Below are 19424 nucleotides of genomic sequence, written 5' to 3'. Positions count from 1 at the left end.
TACTAACCTCAGAGGCTGGGGTCTCAACACAGCAGACCCCTCCTTTGGCTTGCGTGGGGTCTGGGATGCCTGGCTGCATCTGGGCTCACTTGGCTGCAGGACTGTTGCCGTCTGGTACCAATGAGGGCTAGGGGCTGTCATGTCTTGTCTGCTGCACGGGATACTGCAGGACACATGCCAGCTACAATTCCAGGCACATCCCCTTGGCTGGATAAATTAAGAAATGCTGCACACCCTCTGCAAATTTTCTGAATAGGATTTCCATGCTGTGTTGGCTGGTACTTAGAAGCAAATGTGTAAATTCCCATTTCAGGCAGAGGATGTGTCCAGGGTGTCTGAAGGAGTTGAATAAAACAGAACATTACCACCTATCTGTCATCCAGGAGAGTCATAGTGCTGGTGCCCTGCCCAGCTTCTGTCCTGCATGACTTCACAGAGTTTAACTAAGGCCACAACAGTTAGGAAAGGGCTGTTTTTCCCATGTATGGAGACCAACTGCGCTATAGTCAAGGGGTAACAAACCCGCTTATCATCAGCCATCGTTTGGCATGCACATTTCCAGCGTAAGTAAAATCATCGCAATGCAGAAATCATTCATGCCATTTGTCAAGAGCCGCTCTCTCCCTTGCAGTGACGATCGGTATTAATTTCCTTTTTGGCAATGACTACTTGTAGGTTCATGAACCAAAGTCATGGCTATTCATCATTTCTGTTGCCAGACCTCCCAGGAAGTCCAGACAGGACCAGAACCCCCCTGTTAGGCACCATACCAAGGCTGAGCGGAATGACATGCCTGTCACCAAAACCTTGCATGCTTGTTATGTGGTGAAGATCAGGACGCGAATATAGGTGGTCTGGTGGGCTGAGGGAATCAAAGAGCTGCAATCAGCTCAGCAGCGTAACCTTTAAGTGGGCTGCAGGTCTCACGCTGAAGGAAGGGAGCTTTGAAGAGAGATAAAGTTGCTGCCTTGCAGATGTGTGTTCATACCAGAACTCTCTTAATGAACTTTCATCTTTTGTCTCAAAAACATCTGGTTTTAATGCATGAAGGTGGCACATGGTTATGGGGGTCCCTATTGTAGAGTCTCCTGAGGGTTCTGCACAGGAAGCCCTCAGGGTACTGATACCGAGTTTTGCTGATTCACCAAGAGGATGCAAGGAGAAAGCCTGCCAGCACACAAGCATGCAGGTTATAGACTTTCAAGACGTGTGCTGCTCATCATTACATCGAAGAGAAGGTTTAACTGACACATCTGCAAACTCCTGATTTCCCTCTTTTCCCTCCTATTTCATGTATAGGACTGTGAAGTAGCAGCATGTCCTCCCCATCCAAATAGTCCTGAAGCCAAGAGATCCATACCGGGCATTCACAGGACGCAGTGGAGATTTGGATCCTGGACACCGGTAAGCATGTGTCATACTTTCAGGATTACTTTACAATAAATAATGTGATGTTTTTAAGTGCATTTGTTCAACTTTTTGTTCCAAAGCCCTTGTAATATATATCAGGAAACTTTCTAGTGGAGTGCTTGTTGTTCTTCCCTAGTGCTCTGCAACCTGTGGGAAGGGTACCCGGATGAGATATGTCAGCTGTCGGGATGACCAGGGCTCAGTGGCTGAGGAGTCAGCTTGTTTCCACCTCCCGAAGCCATCAGCCACTGAAATGTGCACCGTGACACCGTGCGGGCAGTGGAAAGCCTTGGAGTGGAGCTCTGTAAGCATCACGTTGTCTCTTGCAGGAGAGCCTTGTAGACCTCATTACTGGAAACATGTTTCGGAAATCTGTCACGCTTGCCCTTTTATAAGTGGGGAAGATTCAGATTTTCTGCTGTTCGTTATTAGCAATAGCTGTGTGTCCGGTTCTCAAAGCAGACATGTGACTGTGTCTCCTTTTCCCACTGTAACGCAGTGCTCGGTGACTTGTGGTCAAGGTAAGGCAACGCGACAAGTGATCTGCATCAATTACAGTGACCAGCTGGTGGATAGGAGTGAGTGTGACCCAGATGACCTCCCTGCCACCGAGCAAGACTGCTCCATGTCTCCTTGTCATTCAAACAGCCATGACTACGGCAGGGCCATCCACCCTTTCCTCTATCCGGATCATCGCCTGAAACTGCACCCTGGAGGCAGCCCGAACCGAAACCGCGCACACGTACCAGGAGGCAATCAGTGGAGGATTGGTCCCTGGGGTGCTGTAAGTGCCCTGATTTTCTTATTGATGGGGTTTGTTTGGTTGGGTTTGGTTGGTTTTTTTTCCAGGCTAATCCAGCCTTTTATTAAAGTATAAAAAATACAAGGAAAAGAGGGACCCTTCTCCCTGCTGCCTGCTCTCTGCTCACACTTGCAGCAGGATGCAGGCATTGCTGCTTAGCCTCTCGCACCTCGTATCTCCAAGGTTCTCCAGGCAGAACACTGATGTTTTCCATGAGGCAGACGCCAGCCTTTGCTTCTTGGCCATCTCCCGGGATATTTACAGCTGCAAAGAGCTGTTGCCAAAGCACAGCAGAGCCTTAATGCCAGCTCCTCCCACCCCAACCAGTTTGCAGCTCTCTATCAGGGAAGTCCCTAAAGGGAATTAAGCACAAATAGGATGTCAAGCACTGCATTAAAGCCAGTGGGGATTACTCACCTGCATAAATCTAGTCTCGTGTTTATTTTCTTTGCTTAGTCAGCACCTAAATCATTGCACTGCTATTCGTAATAGCTGGGTTTTGAAGTTAATAATACCTGTTAGCTGTATTAAATTTCTAGCAGTGCATTCCCACGGTGCAAAGCACTGGGAAGAAGCTGGGAATGCAAAATTATTCCCAGACTCAACGAAGCCATGGGCAATTGTGTCTTTCAGTGCTCTAGCACATGTGCAGGGGGGTTCCAGCGACGAGTTGTGGTGTGCCAGGATGAAAACGGATACACCGCAAATAACTGCGATGAGAAAAGCAAACCCATGGAGCAGAGATCGTGTGAATCTGGCCCCTGTCCTCAGTGGGCTTACGGCAACTGGGGAGAGGTGAGTGCACCATTCATCCCAGGCTCCCTGCGCAGGGCCAGGCTTTTGTTAGCAGGTGGCTGAAAAATGATGGAGAAGAGGGAGAGATCTTGGTGACATTTATTAGAAAGATTGGAGCATGAAAGGCAGCCTCTGATAAATGAATGAACCCTAGTACCTGCTTGGTGGTGTTTTCCTTTCTATTTGTCACGGGGAATTTTTCTTCCCAGGCAAAAGCAAATTCTACAAAAATGGAGATTTATTTTTTTTCTTTTTAAGAGAAGTCTAGTTTGACTGAAGGCCTTTTTATTTTAGTACAAACACTGCTCCTTTCTGAAAATTCATCTGAGATGAGCAATTAGAGACATTAACCTCCAGTGTCATGTTGGGTCTGGCAGTATGGTTGTGGAGCAGCATGAAAAGCTTTGGGAAGAGAAGCTGAAGCAGCTGATGCTCCATCTGAGGCTCCTGCAGCCTTTGTGGGGGGATTTGGCTGGAGTGGGTGGCTTGGGAACAGAACCAACCATTGGGTCTTGGGAGGTGCTAGTGCTTTGAGCAACTGTTAGCAGCTGCCCAGACAGTGATTGCTCTGTCCTCTGCTGACTTCCAGTGCACGAAGCCATGTGGGGCAGGGACAAGAACACGGCTGGTGGTGTGCCAGCGCCCTAATGGAGAAAGGTTTACGGATCTGAGCTGCGAAATCCTTGACAAGCCACCGGACAGAGAGCAGTGCAATGTGCAGGACTGTCCTAGAGATGCTGCCTGGAGCGCTGGTCCTTGGAGCTCGGTACGACCATAAACTCTTTCTCTTTGTGAACCGTTTTGTGGATATCCCATAACAACAGATTTAACTTGCTTCAAACCAAGGTGCTAATGCTTCATGTCTTAAAACTGCACTTAAAGAGGATTATTGACAATATATTCAGAATAACACCTGTTCAGGAAGGGCTTACATTAGGGCAGCTTGAGTCCTTTAATTTAAAAGGCACTTTCTGCTAAGTAGCCACCTTTGTCCGTTTTATTACACTGTGCGAGCGCTGTGCATTATGAGTCTTGGTTCTGACTGAGTTCTTTGCATATGGATTTGAACCTGGCATTTAAGCAGTACATTTCCATTGAACTTAAATTGTTCTGGTATTTAACGGTAATACTGCACTGTGCACCTACTGGTTTACCAGTCGCGTGTTTTCTGCCAAAAGCAAGATGACAGGGGGAAATGTGCCCTAAATTGCATTAACTCCCAAGCATGTACAAGCTTGTATAGATGTGTGTGCGTGTCTCTACCTGCCCCCACACACACAGCTATACAGAAACCTGTGTGCATTCACACCTGTGCTCTATTTCTGTTCCCGTGTATATATGATATGAGTGTGATATACTGTGCAAAGGCACCTGTAAGCTTTTCTTGTGCATCTCTGGTTCTGGAAAGTTACTGTCTGGCCTGATCTCCAGCTGCTGCTCTAAATATCATTAAGACAGCAAGGGATCAGCGAGGTGGTGGAAGGCTTAAAACCCTGGGAGCTTTTTTGTAACAATATAGAGTGTGGAGCAGGGGTGCCTTAAACTGCTCCTTTGCCACTGGAATAGCCTGCTGCAGGGATGCTCCTGTGAGGGCAGAGCAGCCCTGAACTGCAGGGCTGGGATGCTCGTTTGGGTGCCACAGCTTTGGAATTCTCCCTGGCCAGAGCAGCACCTCCTGCTCGGCGTGGAGCCCCGGTGTGCAGTGTGGGGCTGAGCCTTGCGCCGAGGCGAGAGCTGCCTGGTGCACTGGAAACCACGGACCTGCCCGGTTTGGAGTGGCCTTCAAACAAATGTCAACCTTGATTGTGTATCATTTGAAGAAGATGTTAAAAAAAAAAATTATTTAATCTGACTCAAAAGCACTTTATAGGAAAACAAAAAGAGGCCTGTTTGTAATGTATTGGACTTCCTTAATTGTCACAGTTGGAAAAGTCACCTTGCTAAAACATAACCACGCTCGTTTCTGCGGGTGCTTCCAGTCATGCCTTCGGTAACACTCCTCGATATCTTTATCATACCTCAGTGAGTTATGCAATAGCCATAAAACTGCTGACCTGGTGTTTATACGGTGCTTTACCAGTACAAGGGACGGTGATATGAATAATTTCGTTTGAGGTGCTAATGTATCACTTGTACACTGATAGAGCTGGTGCTAAAAATGAGCGAGGTGAGCTAAGCAGAGCTAGGAACGTGTGCGGTGGCTTCCCCGCAGAGCTGCCGGCTGGGAGCTGCTGTGTTACCTGTGCCGGACCGTTTGCAAGAACCCAGGGGGCGGACAGAGTTGTGTTGCATTTTGGTGTCGCTCGGCGTTCAGCCTCCTCACAGCTGTTCAGGAGCAGGCTCCAGGGCTGCGTCTGCTTCTCTGTGTTGGAAATGCAGGGTGCAGTCCTGTATTTTGGGGTTGGGTTGGTTGGTTTTGGTTTTTTTGTCCACCCAGAAAAAGTTCCCTTGACTCTACTCAGTCTTATTAACCTTGGTGGGTTGTCCTCGCTCAGCATCCCGGGAGCGGGTGGGATGTCTGGCAGACAGGCAGAGGGCAGGGACATCCTACCCTGCCTGTGGCATCTCCCACCGGCTGCCCCCGGTGCTCGCAGCCCCCCGGCCTCCCACAGGTGATGGGGCTGCAGGGCTGAGCCCCAGTCGTTGCCACAAAGTGACTTGATTTTTCAGTCTTATTTCTGAGGTGTCCTTTGGCTCTGATGTAGGGGACCCCAGAGCTGTTTGAAAACCAAATTTTATCTATGGGGTCAACAGGCTTGGTGTCCCTCCTGCAAAATACTCCACATGTATGTCTACCTCGTGCTACTACTGTAGGTAGTAACATCCAAATCTTTTTTTTTTCTTTAGTGTGGTATCACCTGGATTTGCTTTAGCTCTGTCATTGGTTACAAACATCATTCTGTAGCTGTACGTACTTCATCTGTTGGGATGGAGTGTCACTACCATATTTTTTTGGTCACTTTTGAAACAAGAGTATAGTATTAGCTGAAACTTTTCAGCAGTATGGATTTATGTATTTATGTAAAAGTGTATTTATTTTTCCAATATTGTTATTTAATTTTATAAAAATATTGCATACATTTACGATGTTTAATGTTAATGTTGAACAATGAAAATTAAAGACAAGTAGAATGTAATCATAAATGAATTTGTATAATGATTTCTAGAGTCTTTTGCTAAATTAAGATCATATACTTAGTTTTGGTATCTTTGACTATATTTTCTGAAATGGTACTGCCATGTTCCATCTTTTGACTCGCTTTTCTTTTACTTTGTTGTCCAACAGAAACTGTCATTCGCAATAATTAAACACAGTTTAAAGTGTCTAAATTACAAAGTTCAGATAACTAATTTCTTGCAAGCACCTGTCTGGCTTAGCTTTACTCAAGTTTCAGTGAAATTAGTACCATAAAATGCATACAAATTAAAGCAGAGAGAGTCTGAGGAGTCCAACCCGCAGTCCTCAGGTGAAATTCCATTGGGATTTCATACAGTAAACAAGTGATTTTATCTGACTGGTTAAATCCAGGTTTTAAAGAAAGAATTAAATGAATAAAGAGGTTCTGTATGTCAATGATAATTTCATAACGGGAGACTGGTGAGATACCATGTCATTATAATGGGTGTTCAAGGAGGGCTAAGAGGAGGTGACCATTTTATATCCTTGTTTATTTAAGAATATGTATTTAAACACTGCAGAACTGTACACCATGTGATAGACCTGACCTTTTTATTAAAATAATACTTTAGAAAACATGCAGAGACTGTCACCAAGGTACAGAAAGTGGTGGGTTTTTCTCCTCTGACTGCCCCATGGCATGAACACAGATGTCCGTACATGCTCTCGAATACCGAGAGGAAATCTCTCCATGTTCTCCAGAGTGAGGGAGATGTTCACAGAGAGCATTATCCATCACTTCACTTAAAACCTGAGGCTGAACCCAATTCTCTCGGGGCGGATCTGCTCCTTGCAATCATTATTCCCATGAAACTTTGAATTTACCGTAATATCAAATTGTATCCTGATACAATTTATGAATAATGCTGAACGGACTTGTTGTGGGCTTCTCATTCTGTCTGAGTTAGGAAATGGGCACAGATAAGGTAAAACAATTATATCTCACAGCACCCAGTCCTGGTTCACTCAGGGAGTGATTTGAACTTTGCTGCACCAGGACAGTAATTATTTGACTTTGACCTGTGGAAGATGGATGGGTGGGGTTTTGGATTTGGTGGGGGGTTTTGTTGGGTTTTTTCCTTCCTAAAAAAAAAAAAGTATTATAATTTTAAAAGTAATCTGCTTTTTCAAGTACTTATTGCTTTTGGGTATCAAAAGTTCTAGCTGCTGATGCAATGGTTGCATAGCTCTTCGTGCCTGCAAAATGGCAGTGTGTGCTTCCCAGCTCTTTATCAAATAGGCAGAAACGCTGGCATCATAGTCCTTGACCGCCTTTTGATCTAACAATGAAAAATTGGAAGCTTAGCATAAAATAATTAGAATATCAGCTGGCTAAGCTCCAGGCTCTGTTATTGTCAATGTGAATTCAGGTTTTCGTTGGGACGATATTGCTGTTTCTATCCCCTTAGGCACTGATGGTTTTGCAGGGCTCTCCAGCTGCACGCAGGGACGTAGGTACTGGCGAAGGGGCTCTGGACTCAGTGGGAAGCAGGAGGATTGCCTGGCTAACAACTGTGTCAGGGAGCTGGCACTCAAGAACTTTAATCTTAAAACCGGTGTTAGTGGAAAGTTCAGGTTATTTGTATTTAATTCTGTCAAAGCCCCAACATGTTGTTTACAGAATGCCTTCCCCGTGAAGCTGGCTGAAAATAGGCGGTTCAACAGCAATATTCTCCATGTCGTTGTTCTGATAATATTCTTAGCAGGCAGGATGTCAGCTCTTGCTAAGGCAGAAGTGATAACCAGGGGCAGATTTGGTTGCAAGTGTATATAACTCCTGTTCTATTCCTCTCTTCTGCAGCAAATGAATTTGCTGTGACAGCAGCATTACTGAGCTGCTGTATGATTCTTTACACATGTTTTGCAATAACAAAGCCATCCTTGAAAATGAAGTGATAGGCATGCTGAACTCTCCAGTCACTCAGTGATTCACATTGCTTTTTCTGTTCTTCATTCATATGATGACAGTTTAGGCTCTTGAGGCTGCGACCGCAAGTCTGTATTTCTCTGTAGTGCCAGGTATTACCAGAAAACTAATAAAAACTGTCCTACCCCAAGAGTCTGTGGGGGAAGGACAAATGTTTCTGCAGCAGAGGAAGGCTGTGCACATGGTCCCAGAACCCAAGCAGAAGGGTGCATTGCCTGGCTTGCATGCCTTTAGAAAAACAGGTAGAAATAGATGCCTTAGTGAAGATTTAATAAAGCTGATCCAGACCAAAATGGGAACTTGGTAGCCTATGGATATCCCCATCTGTCTGAAACTGTCTCCATCTCGGAGCTGTTTACCGTACGCTTAGGCTGGCCCACCAAGGCTGCTGTCCCTCTTGGGTTCCTGGCTGCCTCCCCTCTAGGATCACTCAGAGTGACTGACTCTAGGGACTGCCGGTTCGATGCGCTGATAAAAGGCAAGAAGTTGTCTGCTTTGGTTCCCCAGTCAGAAAAAGGGATTTGACAGCGCAGTCGTCTTTGCTTTTGTTTAAAAAATCAAACCAGATCTATTTCAGCCCTCTCTTATACTCCCTACTGTGTGACAGCCACCCCGAGCATCCCACCATCAGTGCCCAGCTTCAGCCACCCTCCAAAACTGCACATCATAGCTGGGAATCCACCTATTTGCTGCCTCATGCCCTTCTCAGACCTTCTCCCAGAGGGTAAATGCAGTTGGGGTTTTTATTTGAAGAGTTTCAGCCTGTTGGTCCTCCAGGGCAGCGGTGATGTGTGCTCCTGCGGCTCTTTCCTCAGCTAAGCGCCCACCATCCCTGCCAAGGCTCAGAGCCACAGCTGGTGGCTCCAGGCCAGTTACAGGTGGGTGAAGCCAGTGGTACCCAGCTGCTTGGTAGAAGAATGTCACTTTATTCCCTCTTGCTACTCTAAAATCTCCAATTTTTATTTTTCTTTCCATTTTTCTTGTTTGCCTGTCATCACCATCTCCCATTGCTACTTCTGTTTCTCCTTAAATAAGACGAACTATATAGATATACTTTTTCTATCAGTTTTGCTGACTTTTTCCTATCAGTAGTGCTGGTGCTCCATGGGTGAAAAAACAGCCATCAAAGTCCATTTACTACACTGCAGGTGAAGGACCACCCTGTGGCACTGTGAGCTTAATGCTGAGCTGCACTTAAGGGCTTTGCTGGATCAGCTCCTTGCAGGACTGATTTCCTGCAACTTAATGCTCAGCTGTTGCAACCCACGCTCCTCCCCTGCAGGCATCCGTTAGTCTTTGCACCCGTTGTGATCTGACCTGGTGGTTAAACCAAGTGTCTTTTAGTCTGATGGAGAATTAGAAGGATGGGGCAGCAGTGTCTCCTCTAACCTCCCCAAGACAGTGCCCAAATGCTGGGGAAGTACCAGGGCAATGAGCTGCAGAGAATGGCCCATCTCATCTGCTCCCCTTCCATAGTCTCTCCTGTTGCCATTGGCAGGACAGACAGGAGCTGGACCAGTGGTTAGACTCAGGAAGGTTATTTTCCTGTATCTTGAAACTCTTCTCTTTCCCCCACCACCAGGTGATGCAGCTTTTCCCAAGTTCCCCAGTGCACCATCCCACTGGGAGCAGGTAACTCCGTTAGTACTCACTGATGTTTCTCACCATGTATAGTCCAACCCGTGCTTCTGTCCTAACTTACTGCAAAATATCACCTTTCTCCAAGGAAGTACTGTGGCTGTTTGGCTGTATTTAGTGTGCCTCTGTGGTTGCCTTTTTATGCCTCTCCTCTTACACATTTTCTCAATGAGATGGTCATTGTCCAGGCCCTGCACAGCTGGCCTGAACTTGAACTGGTGGTGGGACCGCTGTTCAGTGGTGATGGGATCCAGGCTCTGTGTCGTGGCTGGCCCATCCGTGGCTGCTGGCTTCGTAACGTCTGCAGATGTCCTATGCATGCACATATGCACACACTTGCACACACGGGAGAAATAAGGCAATAAATAAAAGGGCAATTGCTGGGAATGTTTGTCTCCCAGAGCACTGGTTTTGAGTGTGGTAATTGAAATATCTGTTAGACTGCAGGAGACACATTAGAGCAGTAACATGCTTTCAAGAATGAGCTGTGAAGTTTAGCATCTTTGAGCAGATCCCTGAGCTGGGCATTGGGAAGTCTGTGTGCGTTTTTCCTATATTCCAGATTCACGCTGTATACCCCAAACGGCAATAACTGCTGTTGCTCGGATCCTAGGGACTGTAGTATTCAGAAACAAGGATGTGCGAAGATGAGGGATGCTAAGCACAAAGACATTTACGGTGTTTCTAACTTTCCTGGTGACTGATTTGTGCAGTCATTAAGGAAAAATGATGTAGTCAGCCTTGTTCCAAAGGCACTTAATGCTCTATTCATGTTTTAATTTTTACTAGCTCATGGGAGGGGTGAGTGAGCCAGCAGCATGGATGAAAATCTGTCTGATGCCCCATACCATGTGCAGGCTGATACCATTTGATCCCTACAGCATTAAGCCAAGATTTTCCTTTATAAAACCAGAGAGCGAGAAGCAGCCCAGTGCTCTTACAAACTCCCGGTGTGATGCACACCTGTGAAATAGGGCTGACATTCCTCAGAGAGCTCTTACTTTGTGTTTCACTCCATCTGACACGGAGAAATCCTGTTCTTGAATGGGACTTCTAAATGGCATTATAATACAACTGTTCACTAAAAATATGAAGTGTCAGTTAGCTTAGGCTGCTTGCTGCTTCAATTGCTACTCTTTTAAAAGTGCCACAGCATGGAAAATAAGCCTTATCAGTGCCTTCCACATCCCATTATACCTGCATCCTTGGGCAGCTCACACATTTCCTAATTTGAGGATACGCCGTCTAATGCCTCCCTTCCTGGAGAGGCCTGCAGTGGCTATTTGGGGTTTTTTGCTTGCTTGTTGTGCAAGTTAAGTAGTGCAGAGTGGGGCAGGGACACAGCTTTCAAGGTAGCTTGATGTGCTCACAGCCCTGCTGGTTTCTGTACTGGGTAACGTCTTGGTATGGGATGTAACAACAGGGTGGGTGAAAGAGGAGGAGGAAGTGATATTGACTAGGTGGGCACTATAGAAAAGGAGATGTATGGCTACTGCAATTACCTGCTTTTCTCCATATACCTCATGAGGTTTCCCGGCTCAGGGAGATTACTGTGTGACTTCAGTGCTCAGGGCCTTACATCTTGCAGAAGTGAAGGAGCCCAAGAGCATCCTTTCTTCCAGGCAATCTGCGCTGCTGGAGGAACAGGCTCCAAACACACCAGCCTCTTCCCTTTGCTGCAGCAACACATCAAGTTGGACGCTTTTCTTTGAGAAACTTTTTGGGGGGGGTTCCTTTTTTTTTTTTTTTTTTTTAACCTGTCACAAGACATCATCTGAGGTCACTCACCAGTCTCTGCGGCCGGGTTTGGCAGCGGGAAGGTGAAGGTTTAGTGGATAGTTTCATTTCTCCCTTTTGCAACTTATCACTTGGGAAACTCTGTGTCTCTGCTGCAGCGCTGAGAGCAGAGCAGCAGAGACCCTGCAAGCACTGCAGAGCCAGGGCCAGCCGCTGTGGGTGTCCCCCCTAACCCGTGCCCAAGAGCCCTCAAGGGCACCAGGGAAAAGCCTGCTCTTGTGCACACCAAGGGATGCCCTCCAGCTCCAGGAGGGCTCCTCAGGGTGGCTTTACAGGGGTTCTGGACAGTGCTCGCAAACCTACTTGGAGTAGACACTCCAAAATCCCTAATGTTCACATCCTTTTGTCAAGCCTCCCATTTCTCTGGGGAGCCAGCCTGGATTAAGCATTTCTAAAGCCTCTTTCAAACTGCAGTGCAATGCTTCGGTGTGTTTCGCTCAGGTCTCAGGTCCAGTTGCCCTCCCTTGAATGTAGAGACCACTTTTCCCTCTTAAAAGCACAAAAATCAGATGGATTTTCTGGCTTTGTACCAGCTAAAATCGCCATGACCACGTGCTCTCGGCAGCTGGCCGCGTTAAGGTATGGCTCCCGCTCACAGCTTTGCAGGGAAGGAAAGCCGGGCTGGGTGAATCCCACTGTGTTCCCACCCCGCAGGCATGGGCTTCTCACTGTGCCGATGCACCAGGGGTGAGCCCACACTAAAACAGATTGGTGGAAGGAACAGGGTCTCACAGTAGCAACAAATACTTCCTAAAGTGCTGCAGCCACGGGAGAAACCATGGCATGGAGCTGCGCCCCTGTTTTAAGCCTGTTGCTTGTCTCGCTGAAGCCGAGGGAGTTACCTGCTAAAATACCTTGTTGTGAGGCTAACAAGTTTGGATGGCACAGAGCTGCTGTTGCTGGATAACACACAAAGTCATTTTAAGACTTCTGGTAAAGGTCCAGCCGGAGAGGAGGGATCCGGGCTTTCCTTGGCAGTGTGTCTGCTGATGTCCCTGGTGCTCGAGAGACTTCAGAGGTGCAGAAGTCACAGGGCTGTGATCTCAGCGTCGGATAGCAGCAGTGTGAGTTATAGTACGGGCTGATGGAGACTAATAGGATGCTGAAATGTAAGGACAAGGGTGCGTGGTTGGGCTCTGCTCGGAGTTGCAGGAGTTTACTGACATCCAGGAGCACAGCCCCCCATGGACAGGGGCTGTAACGCACGGTAGGGCTCTCTCGCTTTTCTCCTTTATTTCATCCAGCACATGTTTCAGCTCAGATTGTTGGAAAGGATGAACAAGGCCTTACTTACGAGCGCTTACTTTCCATATAATCCTTAATGTGTGGAAATCTAAACCTACAAGGATTGATTTTAATTTCCTCCAAAAAGTTGCTCCTGGCAGAATCTGATAAAGCCATATTTAGTCTAATTCTTCCCAGCCCCAGCCCTGCCCTTGGTGAGCTATCGGAGCATACCTATCTTTGGGAATTCACTTGGTGATCACCGCAGCTTGCATTCATTATCTTAAATACCTCCCAAATCGTTGGCTGATGCTTGAGAGGCCTGGAAAAGCGGTCTAACAGCATTTTCTGAAAACCTTCACTTTTGGGGGAGAATGTCCCCAGGTTCTTGCAGGTGGTTTGCTTTTCTGCCTCATGTTGAACTGCCCCTTCAATGCACAGTTTTGCCTTGACTGTTTTGTGCTGCCTCTTTTCACCAAGATTTGCTCATTTCTGCCCGGGGCTGTTGCACCCTTTGGGTACCAGCCCCCAGCCTGGCAGCGGCACAGCCCCAGTACGAGCTCCCAGTGCAGAAGAGCAGGTCATGGTCTCCCCACAGGAGGGTCAGAACCTGGGATCAGCCAGCCAGAAATTTTCTACAAGTTTTTAAGAGCTTTTGGGGTACATACTCTGGGTTTTTCCTGCTACCAGCCTAGTGAATCAAGTAGCAGCCTTTCTATTTTAGAGAGATCTTAATGAACAAGATAGACTGTCATCTTCCAAAATATCAGAGTAGGATGTGCAGCAAGGTTTAGTTTAAAGCAGTTTGCATGTGCTTGGTAAAACAGAATAATCTTCCTCATTCCTGAACTCTGAAACAAAAAACAAATTTTTGTGGAAACAAAAACACAAGCTTGCCGCTGTGCTGGAGCAGAGTGATGCCTTGTAGGAGATATTTAGCATCGTGTTCTGACCTTTCTGGAAACAGTTGATAGGGAAATATTTTTGTCCTATTTATTTAAACTTTTTCCTTTCCTTTATTTAAACTAGGCAGTGTATTTATTTGAAAAAATCACCAGCGTGCCAATCCCTGGTTCTTGGCATGTTAACAAAACGAATTATGCCATAAACATAAACCCCTTAAATCTGTGCTCAAATGCTTTGATCTTAATGCTCTTAGGAAAGTTCTTTTGTTCTTATTCTCCATATAAAGCGCCAGGTGTGATTTGTGGTGATTTTAGGAGATAATAAAGATAATAACAAGAGGAAGGTTTACAGATCCTTTAGTGTACCGGCTATAGCTGTTTTTTGAAATAGTATTCCTATATTATTTTATGTGCCACAATAAGCTTGGTTATTTCTAAGAAACAACATAGTGTGGTGTTCTCACACCATCCTCCATGCCTGGCTATCCTCCCAGGTTCACCCAGGGGTGTTGTTTGCTGCTGTGCCTCCATGACAGGCTGGAAACAGCATTTCAGAGCAATGTTTTCCCACTCTGGAGTGGAGGCAGGGATGGGTTGACCATGGGCATGCCCAAGTGCATGTGATCCTCAACTGTAGGAAGCTGGTTAGCGAAAAAGGTCAATACGGTACCTCGGTTACACCTTCAGGGCTGGATCCAGAGGTGATTAAAACCAATAGAAGTCTTTCTGTTGACTTGCAAAGAACCTTGGATGAGGCTGCTATTGCACAAAGAGCCACCTGTCCATCCGCAGGACTTGGAATTATTTTCTACAGGGGGGGAGGATAGAAAAGAAGTCAAGAAAAAAAAAAAGAAAAATATGAAAAGAGTGGTTTTGTCTGTTCTATTCAGATGTTTTAAAGAAAGCAAGGTCAAAGCTTACCTCACCATGGCACTGAAAGATACCATAAGTGGGTGGCAGCGTTTGCAGTGATGAAGAGTCCTGCTGGTAAAATTCAAAGTTTCTTCAGGGTCGAAAATAAATGATGAGGCTGATGGCAGTAGCTATGTGTGTTGCTTCCTTAAGTCATATGGCGTTGAGACGAAGCCCACTGTTTTGGGCTTTGAGTAAATTTTGGGTAAATTATTTTCTGCATGTGGCTCACACATGCTTCAAAACTACGTGCCAAATAAAAGCTGGAAATACCTAAGATGTATTAGAAGGCAGTTATGAAGTAGACTCTTTGCAAAGGAATTTTCAGTCTCTGATACTTGGTTATGTTAGACTTTTTTTTTTCTGTCAGTGCAAATGAGATCATAACTCACATGTGCATGAGAGCAAATGAGTGGTTTAGATCTAAAAATGCACAGCTGCCTAAATTTGATTTGTATTAAAGACAGACATAGAAATGATTAATTCCAGCATCTTGGGAATTACATTTAAGTATTAACAAAATTAGGGAAATTATGCCTCAACCTCTGAGTGCACCAAGGTATGCATGCAGTCTTCTTTGATCACGAGATAAATGTCAGAATCAGGCTCCACGCCCAAGTTAAGCAATTTGTAAAAGGGGAATAATAATTTTGGAAATGACTAGCACCACATTATTTGTGAGATCAAATACTTATCAACCGACTTCAGGTCCCCAGAACTGTTCTTGTTTTATTGCATGATACAGTTATTCTTCCCTTGGGATAAATACTGGATCCAATGTATTTTTTAAATTAGAGAAAAGATGTGCTAGGCTGTACTGGCTTGGTATGTGGGGCAAGAGAGAGTCCTGATGAGGTCTATGAATTTATGTTTTAGCTTTGGCTGTCACAGTAATGTGGCATCGACCTGCATGGAGAGCACTTACTGAGGAGCACTTGAATTTTGTGGAAATATCGGTGTTGGCGTTTAGTCCAAAGACAGTAAATGGATGAAAGTATTAGAAGTTTACAACTCGGTTCAGAAGGATTTGACAGTTTCTTCTCGCTGCTGACGTTCGTTGCCTGGGGAGAGATGCAGGGAGAATGAAAAAAATGAACTTCTGATGGAATTTGAAGGCTTATAAAAATAAGATAACATTCACTCAATCTTTTTTCTGTTGATACTAAAGAAAGACGTGAAGTTTATGAACCTGGGTAACTCATGGAAGTCTTGTTTTGAAACAGGGGACAGAATTCCCTCTGTTTCTCAGTGCAAGGTTGAATGTTGCTCGCTGGGGTTTTTTAGCCTGTCTTGAAATTGCATCTGGGCTCAGGAAAACTCAGAGGCAGCCATCCCTGCCGGAGGCTCACCTGGCTTCCCCACCTCTTGGAGGAGCATCATTAGTGGCCCTGAAACCCTGTTGATCACAGAGGACATCAGCTACCTTTTCTCAGCCTGTAACAGCCTTGCAGCAGGAAAGTGGCTTTTTCAGGACATAGCTTATACAAGCTTTTAAACAGCAATGTCTGATCTTGTTAAGTTACACCCATTTCTTTCCACATTGGTCTGAAGTTTTCCCTATGATTTCGAAGCAAGTTACTACTCTCACTGGTTCTGTGTGTACCTCTTAACACAATAGGGGCTGAATGCATTGGAAGTAGGGCTGTAATTTAAAATAATCACAGCTGTAAATGTATATGCCAACTTCTATTCTAATGGATCTTCCAGAACTGCTACATATATAAATTGTAGTTTTTTAGATTTCGAATGTATTCATAGGCTGGGAAGAGCTCAGGCTATAATTTATTTCTTAGGAAATATACTGATGGAGTTCCAAAATGAAGGTAGAAGCCTCATCTCTGCATGTTTCCTGCATTCTGAAAAGAAAGCAAAACATTTTATGTTGAAAAATGGTTGAAACAGTGTGTTTGTGCCCAAGGATTAAACCAGGATGCTTATGACATAGTATGTAATGACTTGCATAATGTGTAATGAAGAAATTGAAGCTGAGTCTCTGGGTGCATCATGCTGAGTAAGAGGCTTGTTCTACACGAAACTGTCATATTAAATTCTTGTCGTGATTCCAGACCCCTTTGATTCCTAAATCTTTTGGAGGAGACTAATCTGAAATCAAAGTGAAGTTGCTTGGGGTTTGCATGCCAGAAGTGGTCACATTTGAAAAAGTTCAGTGAACCTGCAGAGGGAGGTTGAAATTAGTTGCTTCACTACAAAGCTTACAGCTAACATACCTGCTGGTTTGCTTTTTGCTTTGATTCTTCAGGCTCTGCCTTCTTGCCACCTTCTGAGTTGTTTTCAAAATGCATAAATCTTAAGGATGAGCATGTCCTGGTTTCAGTCTGTTTAGTTAAAAAAAAAAAAAAATCAGCCTACATTGGTAAAACAACCATGAGCTTTATTACGAAGGACATGGAAAGATGCACTTTTGTCTTCCATCTTGTCCTTTGTTCACTTATTTTCCTCTGTGAAGGTGTATATCACACTTCACTTTCCTGATTTACCAACATTTGACCTCCCTTTGTACCAAAGTAAATGGAAATGGTTCTTTCAAGTCCTCCTAAGCAGATACTGAGGGCTCCTGCCTTGATCCCTGTAAGATGACTCTGCTCCTTTGAAACCACTGGAGCAATGCTAGGAATCCAGCCTGTTATCCCTGCTGAATGTCAGCTGCTTTCTCTGTTTTGATATTGACATTTTGGGGGGCTTTGACTAAGAATATCATGCAATATTCAGTGCAAATGGGAGCATTTCCAGTGGTTAAATTCTGCCCTTCTGTATCCCCCTCAAGCTTTGCGTAGGCTGCCGGGGACCTGGGGATGGGCTTTTTGGTCCACTTAAAAGAAAATGCCCTGGGTAGCATGGCCCATATATAACCACGTAGGTGGCCCTGCATGGAAACTGATCTGTTGTTACTTTATATTTACAGTGTTCTGTCTCCTGTGGAAGGGGCCAAAAGCACCGCAGTGTGTACTGTTTGTCAAAGGAAGGGAGGCATGTAGAAGAAGATTATTGCAAGCACCTTGCTAAGCCCAACATGCAAAAGAAATGCAGAGGGGGCAGATGTCCGAAGTGGAAAGCAGGAGATTGGGGACAGGTGAGACGCACTGTACACCTTTTTGCACCCTTTGATATTATTCCTCCATCAAATTGGTTAGAAGCTGGTTTTCCCATTGCTTCTGTCCTCTTTAATTTTGCAAGGGTAAAAGTTTTGGGGCAGATCCTCAGGTGCTGTAAAGCAGCGTAACTTCATGGACAGCAGTGGAGCACCACTGATTTGTACCAGCTAAAAATGTGGCAACTTGCTTTTACTGTCTATCTGAAAGCAAATTCCTTGTACATTTTAAGTTTCTGCTAGAAAAGGCATTAGTATATAATATTAAAGAGAACCTACTAGTTATTCATGCTTGTAATACCGTTATTATTTAAATGTGTCACATTCCAAGCAAAATCTTCCTGAGTCTTGAGAAAACTGAAAGTAATTTTATCAGCTTCCTGGGAAAGCCTAAAAAATAATCAGAGCTGTTCATTAAAAATGCTTTTCACTACCTTTTGTTTCTTAACAAGCTCATCACTTGATTTTGCTTCATTAAAAAGTCAGACACTGATGCATAGAGCAGAGGCTGCTGGAAATGTGAAAGTGCTTGGCGTTATTAAGTGTCTTGTTTGCTGAAAGCATACCTTGAACCCTTGTTTTCCTGAAAATAACGTCTTTGTCATCACATTGAATCTGCTGCATCAAATTTTTATCTCTGAACCTTGCTTCTCCCTCTACCTCATTAGTGTGCTAATCAGCAGAATTATTGAAAATCTCGGACTAAATGAACTGTTAACTTGTAAAACATAATGTTCTCATGCAGTCTGTCTTCCAAATTAAGGTACAAAACACCACTTCTCACTGTATGCAAGTTCCCTGAAAGATAAACCACTAACATTGCCACAGGCACACACACAAATGCTAGGACTAGGACAGCATACTGTTGTTTAATGTCACCTATTAAAAAAGACAATAAACCCATCGATGTTCTATGATTGTTTTCAGACTAGTATTTGTTGTAATGCTTACCTTTGAATTCATAGGATGGGAGTAGTTACCTTTAGGTGTGTAAAGGGCTGAGGGCACCTTCACCATGGAGGTTCAGTTCCTGAGGTCTGGGTCCCTTACCCAGGGTATGGCTGGGAGCACCCAGGTAGCCCTGCCAAATGCACGGTGCTGCTCCTCTGTTGGAAATTAAGTCAATATTATTACCTTTATGACCTGCAAGACTTGAGTCCTCAATTTTATACAGAAAGCTAGACTGAAAAGAAACGAGGCCATTAGATAGTCTTGTCATAGTCGATTTGCGCCTTGTTTAAAGTGACTGCTCCTGAAAGCCATTTTTTATAGCTAATAGCTGTAAACATAATGTAATGATCTGTCGATTGCATTAAAATACACTAATGTTAATTGATAAAAGTGCGTGTTTTAAAATTCCCACTATTCCACCGCATGTTCAGAGTTAATTTTATGCAAGTGGAGAAAGAAACCCAAGTTAATCGGCGGATGAGGTGATTTATGGCCTGAGGTAATCTCTTGTGACTAGGCAATTAAGAAATATTTGTATGCTAGCAATAAGGCTAAGAACAGGCAGCGCATTTCCAGGGGTAGCTCCTCAGCCCAGCTCCCTGATGCTGTATGGGCTCAGCCAGCCGGCATCTTGCTTGGGGGAAAAATAAAGGGGTGGAAAGGCTCACTCTGCAACATCAATCACACTGGGCTCTTTAAAGGCACCTGAAATGCTCTGACATGGCTTCCTGGCACCCTGACCCTCGCTGGTGCTGGCGGCGTCTCTTTGCCCGTGA

General features: G+C 45.0%; 1 protein-coding gene across 6 annotated transcripts in view; it reads left to right on the top strand.

Annotated features, from left to right (window-relative positions):
• The window catches only part of ADAMTS9 (ADAM metallopeptidase with thrombospondin type 1 motif 9), an 86204-nt gene that overhangs the window by 43647 nt on the left and 23133 nt on the right, over positions 1-19424 (top strand). For 5 of the 6 annotated variants that reach the window (XR_008731769.1, XM_055707381.1, XM_055707379.1 and 2 more), the window contains 6 exons: positions 1300-1404; positions 1547-1714; positions 1910-2194; positions 2846-3007; positions 3597-3773; positions 17512-17679. Coding sequence is in view for 5 of the 6 variants with exons in the window: in XM_055707381.1 (XP_055563356.1) it covers positions 1300-1404; positions 1547-1714; positions 1910-2194; positions 2846-3007; positions 3597-3773; positions 17512-17679 (1065 nt within the window). In the remaining variant the exon portion in view is untranslated. The remainder of the gene's footprint in view (positions 1-1299; positions 1405-1546; positions 1715-1909; positions 2195-2845; positions 3008-3596; positions 3774-17511; positions 17680-19424) is intronic. The other variant, XM_055707382.1, reaches the window with a different exon arrangement.

Source organism: Falco cherrug, chromosome 4 (assembly GCF_023634085.1).
Source record: "Falco cherrug isolate bFalChe1 chromosome 4, bFalChe1.pri, whole genome shotgun sequence".
Taxonomy (NCBI): domain Eukaryota; kingdom Metazoa; phylum Chordata; class Aves; order Falconiformes; family Falconidae; genus Falco; species Falco cherrug.
Note: the sequence above shows the minus strand (reverse complement) of the source record. Positions and strands in the feature narration are given on the sequence as shown.